The 22,294-nt window shown below is 41.2% G+C and overlaps 1 protein-coding gene across 2 annotated transcripts in view; it reads left to right on the top strand.

The window, feature by feature from the left end:
* The window catches only part of TNKS (tankyrase), a 288,162-nt gene that overhangs the window by 208,154 nt on the left and 57,714 nt on the right, over positions 1-22,294 (top strand). For both annotated transcript variants that reach the window (XM_073340169.1, XM_073340168.1), the window contains 3 exons: positions 4,597-4,688; positions 4,787-4,865; positions 15,380-15,551. In XM_073340169.1, the coding sequence (XP_073196270.1) occupies positions 4,597-4,688; positions 4,787-4,865; positions 15,380-15,551 (343 nt within the window). The remainder of the gene's footprint in view (positions 1-4,596; positions 4,689-4,786; positions 4,866-15,379; positions 15,552-22,294) is intronic.

The following is a 22,294-nucleotide window of genomic DNA, read 5'->3' as shown; positions in this document are numbered from 1 at the left end:
CACTCTGCTCTCCTGGTGGTCTCGCAGGGCCGCTTCCGCTGCAACTCTGCTTGGCTGCTCTTCTCTCACCATACCACAGCAAGTGTGCAGCCCGCTCAGCTGTTGTGTCCTGGTAGCAGACGGTGCAGTAGGTCTGCAAAATTGGTCATCCAACCACCGCTTCCCCTGCAACTCTGCTCTCCTGCAGATGCCATGCCACGGCAAGCATGGAGCCCGCTCAGATCACCGCAGCAGTTATGAGCATTGTAAATACCTCGCGCATTATCATGCAGTATATGCAGAATCAGAACCTGCAAGAGGAGGTTATGGCAGCGCGGTGACGAGACTGATGAGGACATGGACACAGACTTCTCTCAAAGCATGGGCCCCGGCAATTTGGCCATTATGGTGGCAATGGGGGAGGTTCATGCCATGGAACGTCGATTCTGGGCCTGGGAAACAAGCACAGATTGGTGGGACCACATAGTGTTGCAGGTCTGGGATGATTCCCAGTGGCTGCGAAACTTCCACATGTGTAAGGGCACTTTCATGGAACTTTGTGACTTGCTTTCCCCTATCCTAAAGTGCAAGAATACCAAGATGAGAGCAGCCCTCACAGTTCACAAGCGAGTGGTGATAGCCCTGTGGAAGCGTGCAACGCCAGACAGCAACCAGTAAGTCGGGAGTCAGTTTGGAGTGGGCAGATCTACTGTGGGGGCTGCTGTGATCCAAGTAGCCAACACAATCACTGAGCTGCTGCTATCAAGGATAGTGACTCTGGGAAATGTGCAGGTCATAGTGGATGGCTTTGCTGCAGTGCAATTCCCTAACTGTGGTGGGGCCATAGACAGAACCGATATCCCTATCTTGGGACCGGAGCACCAAGGCAGCAAGTACATAAACCGAAAGGGGCACTTTTCAATGGTGCTGCAAGCACTGGTGGATCACAAGGGACATTTCACCAGCATCAACGTGGGATGGCCGGGAAAGGTATATGAGGCTTGTGTCTTCAGGAAGTCTGGTCTGTATGAACAGCTGCAGCAAGGGACTTACTTTCCAGACCAGAAAATAACTGTTGGTGATGTTGAAATGCCTATAGGCGAATCGCCTGGCCACTGATTACGCGCAGCCAGACACCAGGCTGGTTAGAAGAGCACAGCAGGGTGCGCTGTGCATCAGAAAAGCTTTGAAAACCAGTTTCATGGCTGACCAGGCTACGGTGTGACAGTTCTGTTTGTTTCTCCTTGTTGAAAACCTGTCCCCTTGGTTCACTCTACTTCCCTGTAAGCCAACCGCCCTCCCCTCCCCCCTTCGATCACCACTTGCAGAGGCAATAAAGTCATTGTTGTTTCAAATTCATGCATTCTTTGTTAATTCATCACACAAATAGGGGGATAACTGCCAAAGTAGCCCGGGAGGGGTGTGGGAGCAGGGACGCACCGGGTGGGGTGGGGGAGGAGGGAAGAAGGCCACACTGCACTTCAAAACTTACTGAATGCAAGCCTTCTGTTGCTTGGGCAGTCCTCTTGGGTGGAGTGGTTGGGTGCCCAGAGGGGGCCCCCCTCCCCTCCCACGTTCTTGGGCGTCTGGGTGAGGACGCTATAGAACTTGGGGAGGACGGCGGTTGATTACACAGGGGCTGCAGTGGCGGTCTTTGCCTTTCCTGTAGCTGTGATAGCCTCTGTCCTTCATGCCCTTGGAGATTTTTTCAAATATTTTGCCATTTCGTCTTTTGCAACAGAGTTCTGATAACACGGATTCGTCTCCCCATACAGCGATCAGATCCACTACCTCCCGTTTGGTCCATGCTGGAGCTCTTTTGCGATTCTGGGACTCCATGGTCATTTCTGCTGATGAGATCTGCATGGTCACCTGTGCCAATCAGCTTGCCACGCTGGCCAAACAGGAAATGAAATTCAAAAGTTTGCAGGGCTTTTCCTGTGTACCTGGCAGTGCATCCAAGTTGAGAGTGCTGTCCAGAGTGGTCACAATGGAGCACTGTGGGATAGCTTCTGGAGGCCAATACCGTCGAATTGCGTCCACACTAACCCAAATTCGAACTGGCGATGTCAATTTCTGAGCTAAACCCCTCATCAGGGAGGAGTACAGAAATCTATTTTAAGAGCCCATTAAGTCAACAAAAATGGCTTTGTTGTGTGGATGGGTGCAGGATTAAATCGATCTAAAACTGCTACATTTGACATAAACTCATAGTGTAGACGAGGGCTGGGTCAGACCAAAGGTCCATCTAGCTTGGTATCCTGTCTTCCAAAAGTGGCCAATGCCAGGTGCCCCAGTGGGAATGAACAGTACAGATAATCATCAAGCTATCCATCCCCTGTCACGCATTCCCAGCTTCTGGCAAACAGAGGCTAGGGAAACCATCCCTGCCCATCCTGACAAATAGCCATTGATGGACCTATGCTCCATGAACTTATCTAGTTCTTTTTTGAACCCTGTTATGGTCTTGGCCTTCACAACATCCTCTGGCAAGGAGTTCCACAGGTTGACTGTGCGTTGCATGAAAAAATACTTCCTTTTGTTTAAAACAAACCTACTGCCTATTAATTTCATTTGGTGACCCCTAGTTCTTGTGTTATTAGAAGGAGTAAATAACACTTCCTTATTTACTTTCTCCACACCAGTCATGCTTTTATAGACCTCTGTCATATCCCCCCTTAAACATCTCTTTTCCATGTTGAAAAGTTCCAGTCTTATTAATCTCTCCTAATATGGCAGCCATTCCATACTCCTAATCATTTTTTTGTCCTTTTCTGAACCTTTTCCAATTCCAATGTATCTTTTTTTGAGATGGGGCGACCACATCTGCACGCAGTATTCAAGATGTGGACATACCATGGATTTATATAGAGGCAATATAGTATTTTCTGTCTTATTATGTATCCCTTTCTTAATGATTCCCAACATTCTGTTTGCTTTTTTGGCTGCCACTGCACATTGAGTGGATGATTTCAGAGAAATATCCACAGTGACTCCCAGATCTCTTTCTTGAGTGGTAACAACTAATTTAGACCCCATCCTTTTATATGTGTAGTTCGGATTATGTTTTCCAATGTGCATTACTTTTATTTATCAGCATTGACAGTTGTTTACTGGATTTGCCTGTGGTAGTTGGCCCCCCTATGAGTTCTCAATTCTTGTTCAGGTCTTTGACATGGAACACTGTTAAAGATGCAAAGCACCCCAGCAGTATGCTGAACTTTGTGCTCGCTGTGGTCATGGCATTATCTAGCAGGGGGCCTTCTGTATGAAGGTACAGTGTCACTTGCGTGTATTTTTGTGTGTTAGTAACTTCACTGGAATTAGCCTCTGCTCCCAATTCATCATTTCAGCTAGCAGTGAAGTCAAAGAACATAGAGCCAATATCCCAGCAGTCTTTGACATAGACATAGAAAGTGAAGTGGAGTGGAATTGATGATCTCGTTCAAATCAGTGTGACTATGTTGTTTTACTTTGAGTATTAGAAGAGGGAATTCTTCACAGCAATGAGTCATAACTATTAAGTATGACTTTTGTGCTTGCTGTTTAAAACCCCTGTAGCTGGGCTCAGAAACATCAGGAGATCAATAGGCCCTGTCTTACAGGGACCAATAACTAGCTTTGTTCAAGATGGTCTCTCATCCTAGTGGTGGTCTCTTCCAACCGTTACTCTGGAATTTAGGACATGATTTTCAGTTACTTGGAATTGTGGGAGCTTAGTTTCTCTGAAAATCAGTCCTTTGACATCTCAATTTGGGGCCTAAAATTAGTGGACATGTTTGAAAATTTCAGTCCAGGGGGTGACTGGCCCTAATGCAGTGGTGCAAAGGAGTAAGAGGGAGCATGGCTCATCACCTGCCCTACCTGAACGCATGGCTTCATGGGCAGAGCAAACGCTGCATGCTCAGTACGCTGCAACCCTCCCCACAAAGCAGCCAGCAGAATTGACCCACACAAAGAGGTGTATTGTACCTAGTAAAGGACTATAGCAACTTGCTCCTGTCTTCCCCTGGGCAAGGGAGGTTATGGAGGCCCTTGCTTCCAAGACACACCACTAAAGATACCTCTCACTTGGAACATTTAACCAAATTATGCCATGCAGAATGCGTTACTTTCCTTAGAGCTTCCTTTATTTCATAAATCCAGATATTGAGCAGTAACTGCAAACACATACTGTACCAGCATGGCAATCAGTTAAGATTAACACATTAAGTATACATCAAAATAGAAGAATAAATAAAACAATTAACTCAGTCTACCACAGAACTCATGTTACATTGAAGGAAGCAATGTAACTCTTCAGAAGCCATCTGCAGAAAGTGGAATTTTTGCCTTTAGCCACTTCTTGTAGTACACCATTTAATGTCCCTATGTCTTGCTTTTACAGTTAGTGACTTAACCATTTCTCATGTGTGACTAATAGTTATAAAATCAAAATTGTTTTAAAAGCAGCATGATTTAGCTTTAATAACTAGCTTACATTTTGTTTGGTGTATTTTATATTGAGGCAGAAATGTAATACATTTCGGTAGGGTTCTATTTGTAAGCTTCAGTCTAATGTTCAGTGGGGTGTGTAAAAATGATGAAGCATGATAATTTTTTTGCTTTGTTTTTCAGCACTGTGCTGTCACTTCCCTGCATCCTAAACGGAAACAAGTTACAGAACTGTTGCTCAGGAAAGGAGCTAACGTTAATGAGAAAAACAAAGAGTAGGTGTCCAAAAATTTAAGCCAAATTTTACGTTTCCAAAGGACTAGGTAATACAGTATTTGGATGATAAAACTAACGTCTGCCATTTTTCACCTAGCTTCATGACGCCTTTGCATGTTGCAGCTGAAAGAGCTCATAATGATGTCATGGAAGTTCTGCATAAACATGGAGCAAAGGTAAATATATTCTAAATAAAGTAGTAGGAGGTAGATGGTCTTGTGGTTAAAGCACATGGCTAGCAGTCAGGAGAACTACTGCTTTTTCCTTACTGTGCCTCACACTTTCTGTGTGACCCCAGAAGTGTGCTTATATTGAATAAGTGGGAAATGCTGAGTTCTCAGCACTTGAAATTTAGGTCACTTACTTAAGTGCCTAAATGAAGATTTAGGAACCTAACTTTAGTCACCCATTTCTTTAAAAGTCTTGCCCTGGATTTTCAAAAATGTCTAACATTTGGTAGGGGCTGTTGAGTTCTCAGTACTTGTGCAAATCAGGCCAATTTTAGTTAGATGTCTAGCTATAGATTTTTGAAAACTTTGTTCTCAGCCTTCAGTAATTAACTCTTTTCTTGTTTTCCCATCCAAAAAATTCCTTTTATTAATTCACCCTTTTGCTGTAGATAATAACCACTACCCACACAAGTCATTTATAAGCTCACTGTGAGTTGTGGTTTTAAAGGTCATGTTTTGGAAGTCGTAAGATTACAGGAAAAGATGAAAGCGTAGCCCCACAATTCTAAACATCTTTCAAAGATGTGTGTCTTTGTCCCTTCAGGATGACTGTAGCAACTAATTAGAAAATTGTTATTGTGATCATTATCATTTTGCCACTTACCTTCTCTCAAAGACATTTTCTGCATAAAAGGCATTTTTTATGAATCAGTTAAAATTTGAACAATCTTATTTTTGCTTTTAGGGTAGTTCAGTTAGCTATAGCTGAGTCTGCATCCAGGTAGCTAGAAATGAAGAAGTATGCCTATAATAACAATCTATAATGTCACTCCTGAAGTACTAGGAGGTGAGAGCAATGTAATTGAACATCTAGTTAATACAAATCTTTTTTATTTTAAGACAACTGAATTACAATGTAGGTGCCCATTTTAGAGCTAATTTGCAGATCTCAGTATCTGACTCACTTTCAAAGAGGTTTAATAGAATCATAAAATATTTTAATGACTGTACCATGGCACAGTGTGTCATGTTCTAGAATTCTGATACAGCTGTAGCTTGCCTAAGACTTTTCCAAGGAGATTTTTTTTTTTTTAGAGAAGAGCATTTGCATTCATTCAAGCTGTTAATTATAATCATTTTCCCACATTATCTCCTGATAATATAGCTATATGCTAGAAACAGGAATCTCATCTGTTGCTTACAGCAGCAGATTGAGATTTCGTAGGATTATGGCCAGATTTTTCAAGAGTTCAGTATCAGCAGTTATTGAGGGGTCGGGGCGGGGGGAGGGGGAGAGGGAGAGATAACAGCATTAGGGAGATTAAAATAATAGCTATCCTGGAACAGATCTCTGGTATCGTCTAAGAACGGTAGTTTTGATAACTCATGGTTAGGTTTGAAAGGATTAGAGCTCTATCCGTAAATATCAGTGAACGTTGATTTCACCGAACACACACGCCAACAAAAATATTTTCATCAGTAAGAATCAAGAATTTTCAGACAGGCAAAGTATGAAAAATGCTGCTTGAGAACTTCTTAGAGTTTCATGTAAGGATATTTACTTTGTATGTTTTGACATGTAGTAGACAATTTGTAGTTTAATGATTATAAAGCTTTTTTTTTAATCTCAGTGTCTATTACAAAATTGTCTGTTTTCCCTCCCCCCCCATAATTTTTCACAACTGTGACAATTTAAATCGAAAATAGATTTTTTTTTTAAAAACGCTCAAAAATAAGCACTGAAAATATACGCATCTGGAGGTGGGAGACAAATGTGTAGGAAGCACTAGAGTACCTTGGGTCAGGGCCTTCCTTTGAGGGCCTTCCTTGGCACTATTTTATACATTAAGTGAAAGTTCTTCTGCTCTGTGGGGAGTAGCTGCAATGTGTGTAAAATTGTTTGTTTCATTAAAAAATATATAGGACATAGGTATAATGTACTTGGGCAGCTATTTGGGTGGGCAGGGGACAGTTCTTTTTCTTGTGTGAGGATGGAGAAGAGAAACTGATCGTATTTCAGAGTTAGGGCTCAGTCCTGCAAGTTGCTAGGCACTCTAGCCCTAATCCAGGAAAACATTTAAGCAGGTGCTTAATTTTATGCATGTGAGCAGTTCAGTGGTACTGGATCAGAGTAAGAATGATCAGTACCTTGTGAGATTGAGCCCTAACTGTATATATTTTGTAGATTAAACATAGAACTTCTTTAAAGTACAGGAATGTCATTTTTGTTTCGTGTGTGTGGGGCAAGATCTAAAAACAGCTTGTTGGAGAGGAGATTCCAACGGACCACCTTAGCATTTGTATTTCCTTTTTGGTGGCAGGGATTTAATTCTCTTTATTCTTAACTCAAGGTAAACTACAAAATTGTTGATGTTGTTGACTGCTCAGGATCAAATGACAAATGGCAAGGTGAAGGCTGTATTTATAGTAAGACCTCGTGTCTGGTTGATCTGTGGAGGTACCCTTTATTTATTTTCAAATAATAGTCGTAAAAGCCTCAATACCACTAATATTGTCCAGCATCAGCTGAAATATATGAAGAGTTTGCCATAAATATTTTGGCAAGAATTACATAACCAGCTGATCTTTGTCTACTTCATTCCTTGTGGGATTGAGAAACACAACAGATCTAAACTCAGAGCAGGAAAAAGTCAAACACTCCTGCCATAATATTCTTACAATAAGCTGCTAAGTATGCCAGATATGATTAATTATACCATGCACAGCCGCAGTTTGTTGGAACTGCTTTGTGCTGAAAGGTGCCACTGGAGCAGCCGTCCAAACTGTCTACTTCCCCTTAAAGCACAAAGTATGCAAGTCACCATGGGGGTAAATGATCCAAAACTAGACTTCGTTCGTGCTTGGTGACAGGTTGTAAATTGACACTGTTCAGTCACATGGACTTCTTCTGCCAGGAAGTTCAAATGAGCCCTGTGATGGGTATGGCAATTTCCTACAATATCTTTGGGAGACCTTACTGAATTAAGTCTAAGTATCTTTGGAGTCCGTTGTATTAAATTAATGATTTATGTCTTACGGGCCAGGATTGTATACCGCCTCTTAAGGGGGAAGATGTCACACATGTGAGACCTGAGGGTTCAAAGGACTGTGTTCAAGAATGTGCCAAACAAGGATGGACTTTTGGAACAAAAAGTGTTAAGGGGTTTTCCTGGAGAATCTCTAGGGGGAGGTGAATGCAAATTAGCAAATGCCAAACTTTTTGAAGCTATGTCCTGAGGTGTGGGCCATTGTCTGCTGATAACCCGTTACGTGAGGCCGGGCTCAAAGGCCCAAGCTGTATAAAGGAAAGCTTGAGCTATTCATGTTTCCTCTGGTTATAAATCTTAGATTTATGAGCTGTAAATCACAGGGAAAAAACAGTTATGGCTTTTGAATGACTCACACCTACCAGAGCCTGATGTTGGAGTTGGGGTGATCTCTGGTAAGCTTTTTAGCGTGCATGTGGGTTCTTTTTTTTTTAATATGATTTCTCTGTAGTGGTTACATCAAAGAATAAATGTGCGTGCTTAGAAAGTGCTGTGTGTAACTTGTAATTGCGGGCAATACACTGGACATAGCCTCTGGAGAGAAAGCAAAGTACAGATGCTGGCTTTTAGATAGTTTGGCATGCTGGGAATATCAGTGTGAGCAGGGAATCATGCAGCCTGGAAAACCCTTGGTCGAGAGAGAGAGGGGCTGGTCTCCACCCTAGAGAGGTGATGGCTGAGGAGGCGGGAGCTGAGAATGGGTGCCCTCCGTGGACCACGTAAGGGGAATACAGGTGTAATAACCCTGTAACAAACACTTTTAATAGAGAGAATAGTATATTTTTACATGATTGCCCACTGGCTGATATTACAGCAGCTTCATTTAATTGAAAACGTTTCTGCAGTGATATGCCTGTAAGCTGAGCTATCCTAGCAGAAAAAGCTTCTCTCTAAAGACCAGTCCACACAAGAGATCCACTTCCTAGAAACTACGGTGCTAATAAGCGATGGTCACATAAACACCACCACCACAAACCTACTGACCGCTATTCCTACCTACATGCCTCCAGCTTTCATCCAGACCACACCACATGATCCATTGTCTACAGCCAAGCTCTACGATACAACCGCCTTTGCTCCAACCCCTCAGACAGAGACAAACACCTACAAGATCTCCATCAAGCATTCTTACAACTACAATACCCACCTGCTGAAGTGAAGAAATAGATTGACAGAGCCAGAAGAGTACCCAGAAGTCACCTACTACAGGACAGGCCCAACAAAGAAAATAACAGAACACCACTAGCCATCACCTTCAGCCCCCAACTAAAACCTCTCCAACGCATAATCAAGGATCTACAACCTATCCTGAAGAATGACCCATCACTCTCACAGATCTTGGGAGACAGGCCAGTCCTTGCTTACAGACAGCTCCCCAACCTGAAGCAAATACTCACCAGCAACCACACCACAGAACCACTCACCCAGGAACCTATCCTTGCAACAAAGCCCGTTGCCAACTGTGTCCACATATCTATTCAGGGGACACCATCCTAAGGCCTAATCACATCAGCCACACTATCAGAGGTTCGTTCACCTGCACATCTACCAATGTGATATATGCCATCATGTGCCAGCAATGCCCCTCTGCCATGTACATTGGTCAGACTGGACAGTCTCTACGTAAAAGAATAAATGGACACAAATCAGATGTCAAGAATTATAACATTCAAAAACCAGTTGGAGAAGACTTCCATCTCTCTGGTCACTCGATTACAGACCTAAAAGTGGCAATACTTAGACCAAAAAACTTCAAAAACAGACTCCAAGGAGAGACTGCTGAATTGGAATTAATTTGCAAACTGGATACAATTAATTTAGGCTTGAATAGAGACTGGGAGTGGAGGGGTCATTACACAAAGTAAAACTATTTCCCCATGTTTATTCCCCCCCCCCCACACTGTTCGTCAGACATTCTTGTTAACTGCTGGAAATGGCCCACTTCTAAGGAGTCAGTGGGACAGTGCTGATACTCAGATACTATGCATGAGTGTAAAACATCACATAGGAATTGTAGGAGAAAAACTGAGATGGTTAAATATTTTATAAATCCTGTCAAGAGACTATTTTAGAATAAGAGGATATTTCTACTGAGATACAACGGGGTCAGTCAAAAATTTGTTGCTCTTTGTGCTACTGTTCTCCCGAGGAGTTAGGAGGATTTTACAAACTTTCAGCATTTGACACTGACAGAAAGCTGACATTCTGATGATACACTGTCAAAATGTTCCCTGAGCAGATCCCAACTGTTGAGCTGCCACAGCTGACTGGCAGTATGAAGAAATATTGCTGAAGCTCTGGATTCTATTTTGTGTGAGACAGCAGCAGCGCGATGATGAAAATAATGTCTTCAGTGCCGGCTAGTACACATCCATTTTGATTTTCTTTACCAGATGGTCTCATGATGGAGGCACTGAAATGAAAAGAACAGAGGGAAATAATAGAGAGCAAGAGGTTTCAGAGTAGCAGCCATGTTAGTCTGTATCCGCAAAAAGAACAGGAGTACTTGTGACTTCTTAGAGACTAACAAGGGAGCAAGAGAGATCCCTGCAATAGAAAACAATTGATAGGAACATAGGTTTTTCATGCTTACTCAAAACACTTTTCTTTGGCAGGTAAATACGGTTTTAAAATGTCATGGTTAGAACAGAGGTGTGACTGTTTACATGCTAAAATGTGAGGAGATTGGATCCAGGATGATTTCTATAGCATAAAAGCTGTCAAATCTGTTGTGTGGTAGGTTGAGAGAATCACTTACAAAGGACTGTCTGGAAAGCAGTTCGGAGCTGTAGCTGTCTGATTTGAAAGTGCTCAGGAGGAGAATCCACATGGATGACCATCTCATTTATTTGACTAGTTCAGCTCTAATGATCATGCGGGCCCATTAGTACATATATAATGGTAGTATGGATACTGTATATTTTCTCACTTAGACTTGGAATTTGAAAGGACACTCTTTTAGACCGGAAATTGTCAAGTAACCCAAAGAATTACCTTATCAGGTTGGACTTACTGTAAGTCTCAATATATTTTTCTGGAATTAAAGACTTGTATTTTATATCTGATACTTGTAGAACCTTTTCTTGAAATAAGTCTTTCAGTTGTGAACAAACAAGTACACAGTCTCCAGCCTTAAAGATTGTATCTTGGTTTACAGTACAAAACGGTTCCTGAAGTAAAGTTCTGTCCCTGGGATTGTTTGGGATGAGAGTGCTGTATAGCTTTGAAGGCAGATTGGCTTTAAGGAGACCACACTCCCAACTTAAGTGGCCCCTTTAAAGACGGAAAGCAAGTGTACCTTCTGCTAATAGTGCTGTAGGGACCCAGAATAATAACTAGTTCACATCCTGCTTACCTGCTCTCTAATCATCCCCAACCCCTTTCTGTCCAGGAAGTGAGCATGTACTTGTTCAGATTGCTTATGTTTGTCTGCTGCAAGGATTGGTTGTGAGGAAAATTAGTTATTTGAGAACTAAGGTAAGATCTGCATGCCATATAACATAAAACAGTTAGGAATATAGGACTGGAAGGGACCTCCTCTGTGACAGCATGGCGCATATTAAATGGCTTAAAAATTGGTTAACAGATAGGTCTCAAAATGCAATTGTGAACAAAGGAATCATTGAGTGGTTGTGTTTCCAACAGGGTCTCACAGAGATCAGTTTTTGGCCTGGTGCTATTTTTATTAATGATCTGTAAGAAAACAAAATCATCATTGATAAAGTTTATAGATGACACTAATTGGGGGAGTGGTAAATAATGAGGAGTACAGACTGAGAACAATCTGGATCATTTGGGCGCATGCAAACAACATATGTTTTAATACATCAAGAAACACAGAATGCAGGCTATACTTACAAGATGGGGGACTCTATCCTGGGAAGCAGGGACTCTTGGAAAATATTTGGAGGGCATGGCGGCTAATCAGATGAACATGAGCTCCCAGTGTGACGCTGTGGCCAAAAGGGCTAATGCGATTTTAGGATGCATAAACAGGAATCTCGAGTTGGAGTAGAGAGGCTATTTTACCTGTGTATTTGACACTGGTGCAGCCACTGCTGGAATCCTGTGTCCAGTTCTGGTGCCCACAATTCAAGAAGGATGTTGATAAATTGGAGAGTGTTCAGAGAAGAGCCACCTGAACGATTAAAGGATTAGACAACATAACTTATAGTGTTAGAATCAAGGAGCTCAATCTATTTAGCTTAACAAAGAGAAGGTTAAGAGGTGACTTGATTACAGTCTATAAGTACCTACATTGGGAACAAATATTTAATAATGGGCTCTTCAGTCTAGCACAGAAAGGCTGAACATGATTCAGTAGCTGGAAGTTGAAGCTAGGTATATACAGACTGCAAATAAATCATATATTTTTAACAGAATAATTAACCATTGGAACAATTTACAAAGGATTTAGTGGATTCTCCACCAGTGGCAATTTTTAAGTCAAGATTGGATGATTTTCTAAAAGATATGGTCTAGGAATTATTTGGGGGAAGTTCTCTGGTCTGCCTTATACAGGAGGTCAGACTGGATGATCACAGTGTTCTCTTCTGGCCCTGGAATCTGTGATTCTGTTAATAGTCTTCCGTCACAGTCAACCTGGTCACATAATTTCATTCATAAACTTATCAGTCTCCATCCTAAAACCAGCTAGGTTTCTTGCCCCCACTAGTCATATTGGATGTCTATTCCAGAAACTCATGCATCTGATAGATAGAAATCTGCTGTAATTTTTCAGTCTAAATTAATTAATGGTCAGTTTATACCAATTTGTTCTTACGCCAACATTGTCCCTTTGCAGAAACATCACTTCTCTCTCCCTGGTGTTTACCCCACTGATGTGTATACAGAGAGCAATCATACTCTCAGCTTTTGTTTTGCTAGGCGGAACAAGACAAGGTCTTATCCAATCCCGAGACACACAAGCTACCGTGTCTCCTCTTGTAAGATAAGCTTTCTATTCCCCTATCCTAGTAGCCTTTGTCTGCACTTGTTCCAGTTAGAATTAATCTTTCTTGAACATGGGTGACCAACACTGTACACAGCATTCCATCTGAGGTCTTCACCAGTGTTTTCTACAATGGTACTAATACTTCCCTGTTTCTACTGGAAAAACCTCACCTGGTAAATCCTTTGATTGCATTTGCCTTTTTTTGCAGCTGAATCCCATTGGTGACTCATAGTTTTCCTGTGATCACCTAATATACCCAGGTCTTGCTCCTCCTCTGTAGCTTCCAACTGATGAGCCATTAGCTTATAGCAGAAATTCTTACTAGTCCTTAAGTGCATGACCTTACACTTGGTACTGTTAAATTTCATTCCATTTCTGTTACTCCAGTGGTAGATCTGATGACTTTGCCATTGTCCCTTTCATGTGTGCATCATTTTCATGTGCAGTGTTGAGGCTGAGGGATACAATCTAGCTGCTATGATCCTGTTATTCTGTGCTGTCAGTCACAAAGTATTGAAATTAGAGAAAGGGAGGGCCTCTGCTCTAGTTCATCCCCTTGGTCAAAATGCAGTATTATTGCCTACATAGTTTAATTTTATCCTAATCTTACCATCTATAACCCTGGGCAGCCATAAACTCCTTAAAGGAGTTGTACCTGTTGTCAATGGTTATGGTAATCTTGGGTTCCAAGTCAGAAATAAAACTTCGGTTGAATAAAACTGGATTTTAATTCTTCAGTGCCTGGTTTGTGTTTATGGTTTGTCTAGTCTTTTATAAAAGTCTTTTTGGTAAGTGAGCATGAAAGGGAGGGACTTAATAGCACTGGTGTGAGTCAAACCTGTTTGCAGGTGGATGTTGTGCAAACTTCCTATTCACTTTCTGTAGCTCATTGAATCATAGAAGATTAGGGTTGGAAGAGACCTCAGGAGGTCATCTAGTCCAACCCCCTGCTCAAAGCTGGACCAACCCCCCACTAAATCATCCCAGCCAGGGCTTTGTCAAACTGGGCCTTAAAACCCTCAAAGGATGGAGATTCCACACACCTCCCTAGGGAACACAGTGAAATAGTGTTTCCTAATATCCAACCTGGACCTCCCCCACTGCAACTTGAGATCATTGCTCCTTGTTCTGTCATCTGCCACCACTGAGAACAGCTGAGCTCCATGCTCTTTGGAACCCCCCTTCAGGTAGTTGAAGGCTGCTATCAAATCCCCCCCTACCCCCACACTCTTCTGCAGACTAAATAAGCCCATTTCCCTCAGCCTCTCCTCATAAGTCATGTGCCCCAGCCCCCTCATCATTTTCATTGCCCTCCGCTGCACGCTTTTAGTCAGGAATTGAGGCAAAAACTTTGTTCTATTCTACCAAGGTAAGAATTTTGGTAAAGTCAGATGGGAGTTCTGTATAGTAAGTACATCTGTGATGCATGCAGCTCACAGCATGGAAACCTTACAGTTGGAGGGTGATGGCAAGTTATCTGTGACAATGTCCAAAGAATATAGAACAGTTTGTGTTTCCTAAATTGACCAAAAAAACCCCAAAGCTGTTGGATATCTGCATTTACATTTGCCATGAACAGCCATTAGCTACAAAGGTTCTACTTAAAATCTTTTTAAAGTGCATCTTGGCTATTATTCTCTTACTTTCTCTGTGAATGTTCTGCATAAACTCCAGATGTTTAGATTAGATTATTATATGAGATCTTGTCATACAGGTAGGTTTCCATTAGATGAGACTTTTTATTAGGTCACTTGAAGATGCCTATTCATCGTTCTGTGCTGAGCTCCTGCATTACTAATTCCTTGTTGCCTGCTTATAAGCTCTAGATTTCTGTTTCATTAAAAGAATTAACAAGTAGCAAGATGGACTGAATTCGTGATAACTGAATTTAGGTTTCAGGCTTGCATTTTTCTCCCTGAAGAATTCTCCTCCATCTGACCTCTTTAGATGGGTTTTTGAATTATTGTTATTAAATTATGTTGAGTTATTTCTCCTCTGAGGATGGCAGATGGTAATTTTCTTGCAGCTTGAACCTGCATGAAATTCTTAGGTTAGATGTAAATATATTAACCAATCATCCACTGTGTATTAGAGTTTTGCTTATTCAGTTACTTTTGTTAAAGGGTGACTTTTTTTCAAAAAGATTTAATTTATCCAAGTGAACTTTGTCAAAATATTTAATAAAGTTTTAAAGTACAGATTTTTCTGGTAATCCTGTTTCATTTTATGAGCAACATAAATTAATAAAATATATTATATAATATAATATATATATATTGCATTATATAAGGAGTTAAGAAATGTAATCTGAAATAATTAATTACTTTTTAATTAGGAATATTTTAATTGATCCTTCGTTATTCTGTCTTAATAATGTGGCAAGGCAGTAGGGTTTATAAGTAAATTAGCATGTGCTGAAATTTTACTTGTTACTCTTCTTTCATATTAAGGTTTTGGGACGGGGTGGAGGCTTGCAATTATAAAGATACTTAATTTTATATTGCTGAATGATTTTTCAGATGAATGCACTGGACACACTTGGTCAAACAGCTTTGCATAGGGCTGCTTTGGCAGGTCACTTGCAAACCTGTCGCCTCCTGCTGAATTACGGCTCTGATCCCTCCATCATCTCCTTACAAGGTTTCACAGCAGCACAGATGGGAAATGAAGCAGTGCAGCAAATTCTAAGTGGTGGGTAGAAATAGACTTCATATTTTAACCTTCTCCCTTTTTTTTCCCCTCAGTTGTAATGACTTAAACGTGATTTCTCTGAGACTGATTCTTTCGGTGTTATATAAAGTTTTGTCTTCCCTCTGCTACCGCACCACACGCACAAATGTCTGCAGTTTACTTTGTGTTTGATACCTTTTATAAAGATCTGCTCTAGTTCTCCAGTTATTTTATGTAATAAAACACTGCCCAGTAGACATTTAAATGTAACCTGCTACATTGCAAAAAATCAATATTTGTTGAATGACCTGAATAACCCAAGGTGTCATAAATGTAAAGGGAAGGGAAAACACCTTTAAAAGCCTTCCTGGCCAGAGGAAAAACCCTTTCACCTGTAAAGGGTTAAGAAGGTAGGATAACCTCACTGGCACCTGACCAAAATGACCAATATGGAGACAGGATACTTTCAAAGCTGGAGGGGGGGAGAAACAAAGTTTCTCTCTGTCTGTGTGTTGTTTTTTGCCAGGAACAGGAAAGGAATGGAGTCTTAGAACTTAGTAAGTAAGCTAGTTTAGATATGCATTAGATTCTGTTTTGTTTAAATGGCTGAGAAAATAAGCTGTGCTGAATGGAATGTATATTCCTGTTTTTGTGTCTTTTTGTAACTTAAGGTTTTGCCTAGAGGGATTCTCTGTTTTGAATCTGATTACCCTGTAAGGTATTTACCATCCTGATTTTACAGAGGTGATTCTTTCACTTTTTCTTTCATTAAAATTCTTCTTTTAAGAACCTGATTGCTCTTTCATTGTTCTTAAGATCCAAGGGTTTGGGTCTGTGTTCACCTATGCAAATTGGTGAGGATTTTTTATCAAGCCTTCCCCAGGAAAGGGGGTGTAGGGTTTGCGGAGGATTTTGGGGGGAAAGACGTTTCCAAGCGGGCTCTTTCCCTGTTATATATTTGTTAGACGCTTGTTGGTGGCAGCAATAAAGACCAAGGGCAAAAGTAAAGGAACCTTGACACAAGATAATAAGAATGGCAGAGAGTATATTTCTCATTTTACTCTTATTTATTTCCTCTGTCCCAAAGTACAGACCTGTGGATTGCTAGCTACTGCTGCCCTCTGCTCGGGATGTAGTACCTACTAGAAACTGGACCCTACCTATAAAGATATTTGAGTCCCATTTCTAACATTTTGGATTTTTCTAAAGCTTTTAATATTGGTGGTGGGAAGACTCAAAATAAGAATACTTTAGTAAGTGTAGGTATATTTTGCATGTGAGAGTCATACGCTCTCCAGCTCCACCCCCATTTAACTGTCTTACAGATGATCTCTCCAGACATTAGCAGTGTCTGTTGTCACCAGAGTACATGCTGGGGTATCATACCTAGTATGAACCAGCACTCCAGAGAGCCTCTCTACAGATATGAAAGTATGGTTCCCATTAACTGTATAAATATGCTCGCTGCTTATCTTATCTATAGTCATTTGGGGTATTCAGCACATAATTCTAAAGGATGTGTTTTTTTTATCTTTGGAAGTTAGTTTTAAAGAGTTCAGAAGTGTTAAAAGAGCACAGATCAACATATTAAAATAACCATTCAGAGGAATTCCTGAAGGGGCACAAAGGTTAGATTGTTTTTTCTCAATTGCAAACAGATTATTTTTGGTTTGTATGATAAAAAATTATCCAACAGGAAAAAACTTGTTTTAATATATGGAGCAGAGTAATTTAAATGATGCTTAAACTCCTAGTGCCTTTAGAAACACTAAATATTTCTTCTTATTGCTGTCTTGAGGTAAAAGGCATGAGCAGAAAAATATATCAATAGTTGTAAAAGCAATCGACTCCCACTTCAGATGCTGTGATTATCCAGTAACAACTCACTGGATGTGATTATAAAATCATAAAGTTTATATGAATTATAGAACAGCAAACATATGTGAAGAGTATCACTGTTTTCAGGTAGTTCATTAAGCACTTCCATCTTTTTGTGCATGTGCCTTTTTGCATGCCTGTATATATTACACTATTATTATTATTATTATTATTTGTACAAATTAAACAACACTTGGTAATGATTTTTGTATGCCGGGATTTGAAAGGAGCCAGTGAAAGCCAGTAGGAACTGGGCACCTATTTCCCTTAGTCTCCTTTGAAAATTGAAAACTTAAATGATACCATGGGCCTGTTGTTTTCTAGCAAAAAAAAAAAATCTTCAATATGAAGGGGGTACCATTTTAAAAACCAAAGCTTGTAAAGTGTGGGTACATAAAGGAGATACGTACCTATGTATACATTAGATATGTATATCCTCTCTCTCTGTGTGATTTTATGTATGTGTATTAGAGAGAGAGTGAGAAAGAGAAATAAAAATTTAGGGAATAAATGTGGAGAGGGTGATTAATCATGTTTCCCTTACTGTTAAAGAGATTATCGGAATTTAATTTCAAGAAGAGGTAAGGCAAAGCTTTAAAATTAAGCATTTTGAAAAGTAAGCACTTATTTGTCTTTTCTGTGAAAACTTCAATTTCTTCTTTGAGTGCTTGTTCATGTCCATTCCAGTCAGGTGTGTGCGCGTGCAGCATCCGTCGGGTTGGCCTGGGCGACCCACCACCCCCTCCATTCCTTCTTACCACCAGTGACGGGGGCTGGAACTCTGGCTCAGCAAGTTCGTTCTTTATCTGGTTGTATATAGTTAGTTCGTTAGTGTTATTAACGTTGTTAGTGTCTTAGTATAGAGTTTGTTGGGGGTTCTCCCCAACCCCCCCGCCACTCCAGTTCCCGGAACCGTGGTATGTCGCAGTCCCCCGGTTTCAAAACCTGTGTGGAGGCCAGAGACGATGCGGCCTTTGAAAGAGCAGTACTCCAATCCGTGGATAGCTCCAACCCCAGCTCCTAAATTTGGCTTGGGAGTCACCTGATTGGAATGGACATGAACAAGCACTCGAAGAAGAAAAAGCAATTACTCACTTCCCTTAATTATTGTTCTTCAAGATCTGGTGTTCACGTCCATTCCAATACCCAGCCTCCTACCGGAGCAGCCAGCAAGAAGGAACTGAGGGGGTGGTGGGTCCCCAGGGCTCAATATTAGGCGCCATGAAGGCACGACTCCAGGGAGTGTCCAGGCGGCCCAACGGATGCTGCTAGGGGAAAAATCTTCCAGCCAACGTACACACGCGCGCGCACACACCTGATTGGAATGGACGTGAAAAACACATCTCGAAGAGCAACAGTTACAAGAAGTGAGTAGCCATTTTTTCGGACATCATGCAACGCTGGTTTTCAGCACAGGAGGCAGTATTTTTGCACTTGGGCAAAACTCCCACCTATCTCCCTCCTCCATATACACACGCAAACCCCCCGCAAAGATTGAGGCTGACGTGATGCACGCAAGGGCTTTGTGTTGTCCTCAGAACAAAAAAGGGTTGTTGAGCATGTTTTGTTCTGTGTTCCAGGTAATCAGATGTCTTAGTCCTGTTTATATATTAAAATCCTATAAATATCTCTGCAGATTTATTTTATATAGGATTCGTTTGAAGAAATATTTTTAAATATTCAATTGAGCTTGATGTAAAGACTCTTATTTAGCTCCATTATTGCATTACTGAGAAGTATTGGTTAAAATTATCTTGGAGTATGCTTGATTTCCCCCCCCCCCCCCCCCCACATGTTTTACAAGCAGGGATATTTCACAGCTATGAGATCACAACCGTTCAAACAGCTTTCTGATGACCTCATGGGTGGGAGGTCTGTCTTTACTCAAACTGGTATTGAGATTTTGATTATGACCATGAAATGCAAATTTCTAATGTATGAAGGTTCATAAAATGGGCTGATAAGAAAGTTTTCTAAACTCCTGTTAAAAAAAAAAAAATGCTGTTTGTTTATCTTCTCTTAAAGCGTAAGTACCTTTGTTTCTTTGCTCAGTCAGCTTCTCAAATATTCAAAGCCTTTCCTTAATCAAATCTCAATCTGGTGGAGTTTTTAATTTCCATTTCCAAATTTAATTAGATTGTATTTCTGATTTTTGTGATCCTACCTTCATTTCCCGCTTGAAGTCAGTTCCTGGGCCATATTGTGGTGTTAGAGGGCAGAAGGCCAGAGAGCAGATAAGGAAACAACAACTGAAGAGCCAAGTCCCAGGTGGCGTTCTGTGACCCTATCAAAGCAGTAAGGTACTCTCCAGTGCAGCCTCCCTACTTCAAAGCTTTGAGGAGGCTGTGGTCAGGTGAACTCCAGCAGCTGTTGGGGAGAGGAAGGGAAATGGGGTAATAGACTCTTACTAAGATCATGACTGGAGGGAGAGGGCTAGAATCTGAACCTTCTAAAAATGAATTTGGTTCATGCCGTGGTCTGCCCAGGGCTGCTGATACTAGCAGGGAGCCTACTGCATCCCCTTCCAGCAGCTTTTGGCACATCATTTACTAATGTCCATGCTGGCAGCTGCCAGTGGTGCTAGCTTCCTGGGTAGGCTCAAAAGAAAGACTTAGCCTTTCTGGACATACCAGAGGTGCTGATCCCATTCCTGAGTTTCCTCTGCCCTTGCTCTTAGTGAGCATTTCCCCACCTTTGCAAGTGGGTTCCTAGGTTCTGCCTTTTACCTTCCCCCGTAGCTAGCGCTGTCCATTTCTCTCTCCTTTCTCCTCTACCCCCTGCCACACACACTCTCTCTCTCTCTCTCATAGAGACAGAGGGGAGGCAGATTAATTTACCTTTGTGGCAGGGTCCAAGAACAGCAGCTAGGATCATAGAATCATAGAATATCAAGGTTGGAAGGGACCTCAGGAGGTCATCAAGTCCAACCCCTGCTCAAAGCAGGACCAATCCCCAATTTTTGCCCCAGATCCCTAAATGGCCCGCTCAAGGATTGAACTCACAACCCTGGGTTTAGCAGGCCAACGCTCAAACCACTGAGCTATCCCTCCCCCCCACACAGGCAGGATATCTACTGCCTGTGTGCTTTGCAACCTTCTGCCGGCTATGTCATCACAGGATGTGTCAGGAAGAGAAAACAGGGTATACAAATGAGAAATACAACCTCAGATTGAACTGGCAAATCAATTTACATGCACAGCTAGCTGGGAATTCAGATGTCCATTTGTACTAGTTGTGCGCTTCTGCAAACAGTTGATTTCACTAACTGGTTAGAAATAGCAGAGTGAGAATTGTGGACGTTTTAATGACACCAGATCACTCTGTTTGTGTACTTGCAGAAGGTGCTTGTATGGTCTGTTGGGTTAATTTTTTTAATGATAGTTAAAGTTTTATATACATTTTTAAAGCTTTCTTTTTGTCCTTCAAGAATTACCTCTGCAGACCCGCTTTCTTGTGGGCATACTCCTTGGCACTGCAAGCTCTGAACCGTCTGGAAATAGTGGGCCCTGGGGCAGTGTGCCTGTGGTTTCAGGGCCTATAAGAGACCCCATCCCCAAGTGCTCTGTCCCTTTTGACCTGAAGTAGGAAATAGTCTCAGAATCACCAGTTAGGCTACATTACAGAAATAATTATTCCTCAGCTCCTTAAACTGAAGGGGGGTTAAGTAATGTGTCCTCCCACTCTGAAAAACAGTCTCCAGTAAAACGATAGGAGAAAAGAGTATAGTTATCAGAAATGTTTGTGGCACAGATGCCACTTTCGACTCATATTTTGTTGTAAAGCTTGAAATACTGAAGAGTTTCCAATTCAGCAGGCAAAAGTGATCAGAGGACAATAAACTTTCCAGGGTCAGCTGAGCTCCCACTCCTTTCCACCCAGCCTCTTCCTCTCTTCCCAACTGACTGTCTTTCTCACTCAGGTGCCTCAGTCCTGTACAGCTCTCAGTTGGAAGAAGAGGAAGCAACATCTGGTCAAGATGGGTGAGGGAGGGGTACAGTTTATGGCTGGGTTTGGAGCTAATGCCTGTAATTTTTAACTATCCATTAAAAAGGAGGAAAGATATATTTAAAATGCATCTTTTTTATTGCCTCCCCATTCCCATTCACTTTTCTTAAACCAACTCTGTAAATAGAGGCAGAGAGATTTTGTTTTTCAATTTGGTAGTTGGTGATGTTGTGACACTTGAGCCTACAAATTTACCCAGATTGTGAGCTTAACTGTAAAAAGTATGTAACAATTCATAAAATGTTACGATAACCAAAAATAGCAAATGTTGAAGGGCACAGTACAAAAGGAATGCAAAATAACTCTGTTAGTCTAAACAAAATATCTAAGTCAGTATAATTCAAAAAAATGTGTTTTGCTACCCCTCACTTTTTGGGTCCTTAAAAGAACGAAATTTTGTGGGGAAAGTACAAAAGAGTTTTTAAAAAGCACACTTGAAAGAACAGACAAAGGCTACTGAAGCAAGCTTCACTATCATGGCTGCCACTTCCTCTATTTCTTGGGACCCCGGGCCTTCCTTATCCTGATCTTCAGAAATGTCCTGACCAGACCAGGCCAGGGGGAGAGAGAGGGAGCCAGTTTACAACCCAGATACCACCTGGGATGAAAGAACTTTAACAGCAGCAGCAATAAAAACAGTTAGAGCCCATGTCAACTAACATCTTCTCTTTTTTCTAAAAATGAACAGTTATTACCATCTTTAATACCATCTAAGAGACTGTCAAACAAGGAGTTTTTTCTTTCTAAAACTCTCTCCAACTAAAGATATAGAAAACAAAAAATGTTAAAACGAGAGCCCTATTTAATACTGTACATTTCAAAGGTTTTAACTGTTTCTCCTTCTTTTCTAGATCTTTAATAAAAGGTTAAAAAGGTTTTTA

This window comes from Lepidochelys kempii, chromosome 4 (assembly GCF_965140265.1).
Source record: "Lepidochelys kempii isolate rLepKem1 chromosome 4, rLepKem1.hap2, whole genome shotgun sequence".
Classification (NCBI taxonomy): Eukaryota; Metazoa; Chordata; order Testudines; family Cheloniidae; genus Lepidochelys; species Lepidochelys kempii.
Note: the sequence above shows the minus strand (reverse complement) of the source record. Positions and strands in the feature narration are given on the sequence as shown.